The sequence below is a fragment of the Solanum dulcamara genome, chromosome 8 (genome assembly GCF_947179165.1).
Source record: "Solanum dulcamara chromosome 8, daSolDulc1.2, whole genome shotgun sequence".
NCBI classification, from domain to species: Eukaryota; Viridiplantae; Streptophyta; class Magnoliopsida; order Solanales; family Solanaceae; genus Solanum; species Solanum dulcamara.
In genome coordinates this window covers 69182441-69193594 of record NC_077244.1, presented here as the reverse complement: position 1 = coordinate 69193594, position 11154 = coordinate 69182441, and the positions used below count along the sequence as shown (strand labels likewise).

At 35.3% G+C, this 11154-nt stretch overlaps 1 protein-coding gene across 1 annotated transcript; it reads right to left on the bottom strand.

Annotated features, from left to right (window-relative positions):
* Positions 1 to 1960: 1960 nt before the first annotated feature.
* Positions 1961 to 9498, bottom strand: LOC129900622 (DNA-repair protein XRCC1). The gene is made up of 7 exons (XM_055975634.1): positions 9073 to 9498; positions 8304 to 8492; positions 7364 to 7475; positions 5685 to 5770; positions 5456 to 5566; positions 5156 to 5242; positions 1961 to 2438 (listed from the first exon to the last, which is right to left on the bottom strand). The coding sequence occupies exons 1-7, from the start codon at positions 9298 to 9300 to the stop codon at positions 2097 to 2099; spliced, it is 1155 nt and encodes a 384-aa protein (XP_055831609.1). The 5' UTR covers positions 9301 to 9498; the 3' UTR covers positions 1961 to 2096.
* Between the last annotated feature and the right edge of the window lie 1656 nt (positions 9499 to 11154).

Here is an 11154-nt window from a genome sequence, read left to right as displayed (position 1 = left end):
TACATTGGTTTTCGTGGGGATTACAGTTACTAAAATGTTAGGCAAAAAAAAAAGACAATTTCAAATATATATAATAAATTTATTAGTTTATAATAATATTATTATATTTTATTTACATAAAAAATAGTCACAATCATAGAAAATATATTATGACTATACAATATAGTTTGTCAAAAGTCATAGAAAGTACACATTGACTATACAATATAGATTACTTATACATGAACTATACACTGAATATACATTATGATACATTCAAAAACTGAATATAGCTTGACTATACATGAAATATATATTGACTATATATACTTATACAGCGAATGGTCATCTTTTTGATAATTATTTTTGTCGAATGACCATGTGGTGTAATTATCCCAAAAAAAAATCATACTTAAAAGGTCTCAATTTCAACATGTCTAATTAAATCTAGGGCTGTTCACGGTTTTGGTTAAAACCAAAACCAAACCGAAAATTTAACCAAACCGAATAAAAAAACCGACATTCAGTTTGGTTTGGTTTGGTTTGGTTTTAAATTTGAATAACCGATAATATTTGGTTTGGTTATGGTTATAGTAAAAAATAACCGAATAAATAACCGAACCAAACCGATAATTATATACATAAAAATTATAATTATTTATATGTATAATATTAGCTTTTCATAAATAATTAAAAATATTTTATACCTTTTAATTATTAATTTAATTTTAATATACTTATTATGTCCAACAATCCAAGCCCAATCCAAGCCCAACTCTCTCAACTCTCAACTCTGAAGCCCAACTATGTGAATAGCCCTAGAAAGTAAAAACCCTACTCTTTCTTTTCCTTTTACATTTTCACTTCCAACTATGTGAATAACCCTAGAAAGTAAAAACCCTACTGTTTTGAGCATTGATTAGTTTGGAGCTTAAGCTAAGGAAGATGTACTTTTGATTATATTATGGTCTATGGATTCTCTAATATCTAGTTAGTTTAGTTTAAACATGTAATTTTTTTATTTATGGACAAAGTTGTTTGTATTTTGGAACCCCTATTTGACTTGCTCTTGTAAATATAAACTACGTTGCAAGTTTGGTGGACCTAATTTGCCATCAACATGTCTTTCCGACAATAAACCGAAAAACCGAACCAAACCGACAATAACCAAACCGTGGTTATTATTTTACTTGGTTTGGTTATGGTTTTAGACATTTAAAAACCGACTAAATTGGTTTGGTTATGGTTTTAATCAATAACCGACCCAAACCGAACCATGAACACCCCTAATTAAATCTACATGCAGAATTTGAAAAGACTAGAGTGTATGTAGATTTATTCCTACCTCGTGAACATAGAGAGATTATTTCGCCCTCAACTCAAATATAATAATGGTCTCAATTTCCTCAACTTATTATTGAACTCAGTAATAATATTCCTTCTAACATTAATTGAAACATAAACAATTGGCATATATTGCATTACATCAATGATTAATGAAATGGATTAAGATTTTGAGAGGCACAAGGTCTCAAATTAAAATTTTCATCATAGACACAAATATCATGTGATTTCTTATCATTTAAATCTGAATCAATTGGTGAAAGGAAGTACGGACTCCATGCAATTAATTTTAGTGCACGCAAATTGCTTCAAAATTGAGGTACCGAGGATCAAAGTTATTGGTACATAGATTGTTTGGGACCTAAACCAACTTGACAGAAAAATCTCAAAAAAGATAAAGATCAACAGTTAAACGAAAATCTACTTCAGTGTTTGGCAAAACGAGAATGGAAGGGAGATGGGTTGTGAAAAGATTCCATCAAAAAACTTAAGTGAGGAAGTGGAAAAAAGAAAAAAAGTGTGGTTGGTAATCTCTGTTGGGCTGTTGGAGGTTTGAGTTCTTTCAATATCTATCCCAAAGTAATTGGGGTTTTGTACTTTTTTATAACAGGTTAGTGACAGATGACAACTCTTGATGTTGATACTCAGTTCAAATATAAAACTAATATATCTTTCTCCATTCACAGGCCAAAAGAAATAAAACAACCAAAAAAAAAGGAGAAAGGAATGAAGATTAGGTTAAGCCGATATCCGTCTACTCTACCTCCCCATTTTCACACTCGCTGAGTGTTTTTAATGGTAGATGCTACAGCATTATAAGCTTGGTTAATTTCCTCTTCTGTCATCTCAACGGTATCATCACTGTCATATGCAGAATTATCCTTGGCAGCGCCACCAGCCTTTCCACTTACACGAGTTCTCTGCTCTTTCATCTTCAAAAGTTCATCGTCTTCTCTATTTCTGTACTCCAGCTCATAAATTTGTTTACAGGTCACAGCTTGCTTGCAAAGATCCTTGTGCAGTGTAGCTGAACCAACACTACTACCATCAAACTTTGCCAGCTCCTCAACCGCACGAGGGATGCATTCCCACTGCTCAGTTATTTGACGCATATCCTACAGAGTTGACAAGAATAACCAACAAAGAAAAAACACAAATAAATTGGAGGATGAGTCATACGCATCATCAAAATATGGAGAAAAGAAAAGCAACTGGCACGACGCTTAACACATGTAATTGGAGTCTGTTTCGGGGCTCACAGAAGCTCGTGCAAAGAAGATTTACAGGAGAGAAGTTCCCCATCTCTCTCTTAGGCCTTCTGTCTCTTGAAAACTATTGTATTCTTATGTTTGAGATCGCCTAAACTTTTACTTATGTGACAAGAAGGTGCCACCACAACTTAAGGGCAAGTTCTACAAAGTGGTCGTTAGACCAGCTATGTTATATGGGGCAGAGTGTTGGCCAGTTAAGGTCTCCCACGTGCAAAAGATGAAGGTTGCCGAGATGAGAATGTTGAGATGGATGTGTGGGCATACCAGGAGTGACAGGATTAGAAATGAGGCTATTCGAGAAAAGGTAGGAGTGGCCTCGGTGGAAGACAAGATGCGGGAAACGCGACTGAGATGGTTTGGACATGTGAAGAGGAGAGTCCCAGAGGCACCAGTGCGGAGATGTGAGAGGCTGGCCATGGATGGTTTCAGAAGAGGTAGGGGTAGGCCGAAGAAATATTGGGGAGAGGTGATCAGACAGGACATGGCGCATTTACAACTTATCGAGGACATGACCCTAGATAGGAGGGTGTGGAGGACACACATTAGAGTAGAAGGCTAGTTCATAGTGGTTTTATTCTCCCTTATTCGTAGGCGTATTAACGCACTATGATTTCTGGTACTCTGCTGTATGTTATTTATGGTATTTATGTTATTATCCAATAATAATATCTACTGTTTTTTGTGCTTTGATTATACCATTGTTTAGACCGTTTTCGTTATCTACTTATTTACTCTAATATTCTTGTCTAACCTTGTTTTATACTTTTATTGAGCCGAGGGTCTTTCGGAAACAGCCGTCCTACATTGATAGGAGTCAGGTCTGCGTACACTCTACCCTCCCCAGACCCACGATGTGTGATTTCACTGGGTTGTTGTTGTTGTTGTACAACTTGAACTTATTTGTAACCCTATTATATTAAAAATCTTAAAACAAAATTTCCACCAAGTCTTGTACCAGAGAATCAACATGGATACAGTTAGAATTCTTAAAAACATTTAAGGACTCAAGATATGAAAAGTCTCTCCATAGGAAAGCGCAATATTCAAAAGATAGGCAAAGCAAATAAATTTACAACCTATCTTCCATTTCCTAGGACACAGTATTCATTCAACTAAAAATACAGATCAAAGGACACTTCTAGCCCTAACAATGAAACTGTATACTCTTTCAAAAGAGCAACTCAAACTTCTCCTCAAAGGAACAGCCATTTTTTTTATAAGCACAACATCACAGCTAATAAAAAATTTACAATGGATTCATCTCACCTTGGTCAATCATCTGTCAGAATATCTGTTACCTGTTGAAGTTATTCACTTTAGAATGAAAACTGCTATTCCAACCCGTTATGCTTAATGTTCTCACTTGATGGGACTCAAGTAAGGAAGCACAAAAATTTATGCCCTGTGTGCTAAAAATCAGTCTGCAAAAAGATAATGAGGTCATTGCTCATTCAGCTCTATGTAGCTGTGTCATTGCTCCACCTTCTGCTATCACTGACTTACAAACCAGCAGACTTTTGTCGTCGTTTAACGCCATTTCCAGTTTCCTATCATTAGCCAGTAGTCACCCATCTACTGTGCAACCATCACCTACACACCCTATAGAACCCCCTACAACCTAACATGCCTCTGTGATAGCCAGAATATCCAATGTCCACCCAGACTATACGCAAACTGGTTACTACCGCCACATTTACAGGTAGAATTGAGTCAATTGACTACCTTCACTGTCAGTACCTTCCTCCGTGTACATAATGTGTTCGTGATTCCAGAACTTTGGCATCACAAATTACTTAGGTAAACATTTACCTACACGGGGTGTTTACACCAAACCAATAGAATGTATGATATGTGTTTGTACGCACACTTCTATCACTTAACCATGATTAATTAATGAAGAGTTTTACTACATTAAATCACCATAGTAAGTTAAGTTGGTTTGGCGTAAACACCCAGTGAGGGTTAGTATTTACCAATTACTTAATAAACGCAAATTTTATCAAGAAAATGCAGTTCAATGATACACTATGGTAATATCCAACAAAAGAATGCAGCCAAACATAAAAACTAATTAGATAAAACTTGCAATTCTAGCTATTTGTCGTAGAGTGCTAACTACTTTTCTTTATAAAGTAAATATAAACAACGGTAACTAGTATAGCAATAATTAATTTGTGAGAAGGGTCCAACATCATAATCGCGCAATTTACTATGCATCACACCAAAACTAGTTGGGGTCAACTACATGAAAAAGAGTCCAACATCAATGGTGCTACATAATTGTAAGCAACAGAATACATTTCAAGGAAATTGGCAAGAAGGAGATCCTGAAGCAAAACTATATAGCAGTTTCAAATGGTGATAAGGCAAAAAAAAATCACAGCAAATGTTAAGTTGATAAGAGAGATACTATCCCCATCTAAGCTTTTTCCACGGAGGTCATATAGATTAGTAAAGGATATCTAAAATGGCAAGTAAGAGAACAGCAACATAATTCTTATTCAATATAAACCAGACATTCAATAGAAAAAAAGGGGAAATTGTAGCAAAAAATAGTTTACCTGCCCTTGCTTAAGAGAATCTGTGGCATCCTGTAAACAGGTTAGAATTCCCTCAGCAGCTATTTTCTTCATCTCATGGGGCTCTGGCTGTATCAAAATCAAATTTGATGGGAGTAAGAGAACTAGCGACAAATAACTTCATAAAATTATGCAAGGATTAAGTATTCATTTATTTTTCTCTTTTTAACAAGACAGAAGACAAAGCTAAATTGTGTCCAAACGAAGATAACCAATCAGATTGAAAACAACTCCTGTACAAGTCAACAATTGATTCCAGAAAAGTTAGATATATCACTTTACCCTTTCATCTTGATTCTCCAGCCATGATATCGTCCGGTTAAGATCATCTATAGCCCATTTTTTCACTTTAGATGGAGAGAAACCATCTTTTACTTTATCACAATGTACCTCCTGTCACAATAAGATAATGTGGATCACAAAAGCAAGTTCTGGACAATTGATTCAGAATCCTATTTTGAATCTACATATGGTGAGCCTTTATCAATACCGACAAGTAAAAGATAAGTACCTCAGATGAAGGAGCAATAGTTGTCTTAACAGGTGAACTTTTCTGTGCTCTTGTATGGGATTTTCTAGATGTTGATGGTTTTTGATCTGTAAGGACCAAGATGGGTCAGTTATGGAATATAGACAAATGAAAAAGAGGTTAAAGATATCTCTTCTCTTTCAGAGAGTGAAGAACAGAGAAACATAGAACTTCCATTACCAAAATGACAGGAAAATAAAATAACACTTTGTCCCATGACTCCCCTTTCATCAGCTCACCAACCTCCTTGACATTCCGGCACTGGCAGGTGTCAGCCCCGTATGGTTTTATAACTTTGTGGAGACCTGATTTTGGGTAATAAAGTCACCCGGGTGTGGTAATTGCATAAGGAGGCACCCCTTCTCCGAAAGTTAAGGCGCTACTTTGCCAATTTCTTTAGAAAGATGTCTCGCGCCCCTAGGTATTTCTCCCTACCAGAGAGTGTCAGGCACAAGTACCCTTTTTTATAAGAAGGTATAGGTACCCTTTTGTCTAAGGTCATTTAAGCTTTTCCCCAGAAATATGGCATAGGCTACTTCAGCACCGTAGCAACTGGTAGTCGAACATTGGCTCGAGGTTTTTCCTCTACCTATTTACCCTGAAAAACTGAGGACACCTCACGTGCTCAAACTAATAATCATCCTTTCTCATTTTAAAAATACTACCTTATTTCTCCCCATGTTTGTATGTCCCATTAGGCTGTTAACTTTAGAACAAAGATACACTTCCATTTCTTTATTTGAATTAGATTTGCCTTCATGTGAGAGATCAATTGAATAACATTGCCTAAGAAAGCCTCTCAAAACAGTCCATAAATTTTAAGGATGGTCCACTTACTGGAAAGAAAAAATTTCAAATCATGAGAACCCAATGCATGGCTTAGAAGGAGACAAATAATAGCGGAGAGCAAGCAACGCATCTTCAGTCACATCAAGCGTGGATTGAAAACAGCAGGAATTCTAAAAGACATGAGTTGGGAAACATATATGGATATTCTCAAATTTTCACTTCGACATCACATGTTGATTAAATAGAGACTCAAACCCCAGAGACAATTTCATTAACCTAAAACCTAAACAATTCACTGAAGTTGGAAATCTAGACACCAAAAAGCCACTCATGGATTGATCACTAATCATCACAATTCACAGGTTATTGGTAATTGTTATTGCAATGTTATTTTTTATGAACCTTCTAATTCCAAAAGCTACAACACTGACTACCTCTCTAGACATGTATCCATAGTACTTGTGTCAGCACAGTGCAGACTATTCTAAATAAGTTGATGTGCTCAATAACAGCGTCACATGTTAAAAGTCAATCAAATTTCTAAGGTTGGGAAGGGGGGAAAATGCAAGATATTTCTTCCTTTTCTTCTATCAGGGAGGGGGGACCGTAAATTAAATGCTAACAGGGTGGACCAAGACATACTTTATTGCACTTACTAATTAAAAACGCATACTCTATTGCACTTACATATGGAATTCTCAGAATCAATGTTCTAGCCCATCTCCCTTGTGACTGAAACACTGGTTAACTATAAGTATCATTCACTATATTGAGTTTAATGAGCCCCGTCCTTCTGTAACACACAAACAGTGTGTGTTTTGGGATAGGGTGGGATGGGGTGAGGAGGAGAGACAAAGACATAGAGAGGTAACCTTGGCTGGATTCATGAGAGACACTTTGATGTTTCCAAGGCTTGCCAGCATGCATTAAGTAAGTTTCAATTTCAACAAGTTTCCGTTGTTTATAACACTCTGTTATCCACTCCTGAGCAAAACAGGCAAAAACGTTTAGACTTAGATAGAGTAGAGGTTGTAGAAGAAAAAATCGAACTCCAATAGTAATCCCATGTCCCCACATAAAGAAGGCAGTGGTGCTCAACGTGAACAAACTTAAACAAAATAAAACCCACTGTTAATCACACAATTTCATGACATGTGGATGCCTAATAATTCCACATACAGTGCAAAGCCCACTTTCCCCACGCACGAAAACAAAAGGAAGATGAATAAAACAAAAGGAAGGAAGTCAGGATAAAGAATAAAGTCATAAACAAAGACTTATATCGAGATTTTTCTCTCTCAACTAAGTTACACCTTGATCTTGCAGAAATACCAAAAGAATAAGATCGACATCTAGGTCTAAGACCCTCCCATGTTCAAATGCAGACTGATGTATCATCTTCTGAGGAGGAAATGTCATTAATCAAATAATCTAGGTCTAAGACCCTCCCATGTTCAAATGCAGACTGACATATCATCTTCTGAGGAGGAAATGTCATTAATAAAATAGAATGCATTCGCGCAAGGAAATTATGAATCATGCAGTTATATAAAGCAGAAGGATATTGGCACAAAAGAAATGATCAAGCAAAATAGTTTTGTTTCAAACACAAGGACAAAATTGAAGTTTGAAATCTACATGGATAGGAAACAGAGAAGGCACTAATAGTACAAAGCAGTTAGATTTTGTTCATTTCACTGAAGAACATATTACTTGGCGCATCACTACCTCCTTAGAACATCAGACTCCTTCCTATCATAATGGACTTGCAGAAAATCAACATCATGTATACACCAAAGGAAAGAGGTAAACCTTCGATACAATTGTTCCATTATCTGCTTCAACTTGACGAAACTTTGGTGTGTTGGAAAATGCACAGATCAAGAGTGTGGAATCCGAGTTCCAATCAGGTTGATACTTGGCTCCCATTTCTAAAGCCTGGGACCTTAATGTACCACGCTCGGGATTGACAAAACCTGATAGGACAAATACAACCCCTTCCTGCAGCATTCAGAATACAGAACAGCCATCATGATTTAAATGAAATAACAAACGAGCTAAATCAATCAATCAACATACTCTGTAATTCCAAATTACTTGGGCTGACTATATGAAATCCTACATATTCATTCCACTCCATTCAACACATTTCATGACAAACACAGCTAGAATTACTTGGATTTGACCATGCTATTGACCAGTTTCATAACTAAAATTAGTTAATTGTCGACTATATGTAGCCTCTATATACATTCTAAGCTGTCCGACCCATCTCATAGCAAATGCAGCTAAAATTAGATTTGTTCCAATGTATGAATCATTAGCATTCATTCTACTATATTTGACCTATTTTATAACAAACAGAACTAAAATTCATTCAGCTCTATTCAGCCAAATTCATTACTAAAACAGTCAAATTAGTTCTATCAACTATATGTACCATTCCGCCCTATAATATCCCGCACATCTCATAACAACTGAATCTAAAAATTAGTCGAAGTTGACTATTTAAATCCTCCCTATTCATTCCCAATATTCGGGCAACGCCCAGCTTGTATAATTTGGGAAAACTCTACAATACCATAAGTTTTGAAAAATTTGAAAAATGTGCTTCGTTCTCAGCTTCGTCGGGAAGTGTTTTGCCATGGTTGGTTTTTCTTCCACCTTTCGCTTGCTCAGCTGTCTCCGTCATCTCACCTTCATCATTTGATTTATTCTGACCCAAACCACTTGAGCCTGGTCTTGAACTCATCCATGAAGGAAGATTACGTTTCCTCCCATTCTTGTCACCGTCGTTTGAGCCAGACATGTTCGAACGGCGAATTCGTCAAATTTCAGACTACAAAAGCAAAATGAACATGTAAATTGCTTGAATTTACAGTGATATTTCCCTTCATTGATGAAGAAGCTAACAATTTTAGGGTATTTCCAGAAAGTGTAATCACATTCACTCTGACAGTATTAACTTTTTATTACTCTGCGAAAATCAGTATAGATTTTCCATTGTATTTTAATGCTATGCTGTAATTAAGAGTCTGTTTGGCATCGTTAAGGAGGCCAAAAGCATTTATTTCCAGATAAAAATATTTTTTTTAAAAATTAAGATGTTTGGATAATGGGTAAATTGTTTTTAATTAGAAGCAGAAACAAGGAGTATTTCTCTGGTTAGGAAGAAGTTAGAAATTTTTGCTTCTTAAAAAAAATTGTAGTAGAAAATTATTTTTTAAAAGATCAAACTATTCTTGTCATATATACATGTTTATTAATATGTCTCTTGAGGGCAAGTTCTACAAAGTGGTGGTTGGACGGGCTATATTCTATGGGCGAAATGTTGGTCAGTTAAGATCTCTCACGCTCAAAAGATGAAAGTAGCCGAGATGAGAATGTTGAGATGGATGTGTGAGCATACCAGGAGTGACAGGATAAGAAATGAGGTTATTCGGGATAAGGTAGGAGTGGCCTCGGTGGAAGACAAGATGTGGAAAATGCGATTGAGATGGTTTGGGCATGTGAAGAGAAGAGACACAGATGTCCTAGTGCGGAGGTGTGATAGGTTGGCCATGGATGATTTCAAAAGAGGTAGGGTACGCCGAAAAAAATATTGGGGAGAGGTGATTAGACAGAACATGACGCAGCTACAGCTTACCGAGGACATAACCTTAGATAGGAGGGTGTGGAGGACCCACATTAGGGGTAGACGACTAGTACATAGTCACGTTATTCTACCTTATTAGTAGGCGCATTAGCGTACTATAATTTCTTGTGCTCTGATCTTTGCTATTATCTTTCTATTACTTTCTGTATTTTGATTACTCTATTTTATTTGTATCGCTCTCGTTATTTGTTTTACCTTATCGCTTTGAACTTCGTAACTTCTTAACCTTATCTAACCTCTTTTAATGTTTTTATTGAGCCGAGGGTCTTTCGGAAACAACCATCTTATCTTGGTAAGAGTAAGGTCTGCGTACACTTTACCCTCTTCAGACCCCGCGTTGTGGGATTTCACTGGGTTGTTGTTGTTGTTGTTGTATTTATTTATTTATTTTTGTGATGAATTTTCGCATATGCTAATTTAATTTGTGGAATGATTTTTAAATTTATTCTACTTAATATACCTAATTATATTTAAATTATTATGTTAATATTAGATCAATATTTAATTTATTTTTTATTTATCTATGTATAATATTGATTGAAAATTTAAATATGTGCCTTTTAATTTAATAAAAATAGAAATTTAATTTAAAATTTTATAATAAATATTTAAAATAATTTCTTTTTATAAAATAATCAATGCATTGATACTTGTCATTTTTCATAATTTGACTCTCAAAAGCGCTTTTTAAAAAAAAAATAGTCAAACACAATATACTTATCAAAAACACTTTTCAAATGAATTAGCCTAACATAAATTATTATTTTCAAAAACATTTTTCTATAAAGCTATATTTAAAAGTGCTTATAAAAATAAGCAATTTTTAATAGCAAAGCCAAACAAACTCTAAATCTTGGATACTTATAGTATAGTAGTCAGGTAAGGTTTTGCACAAAAAAAATATCCAATTTAATTACTCCTATATTTCGGTGTTGTTTGGCCTCAAATAGTTTTGGTGAAAAAAAATTTAAAAAAAAAATGAAAACTAGTGTTTGGCCATATAATTTG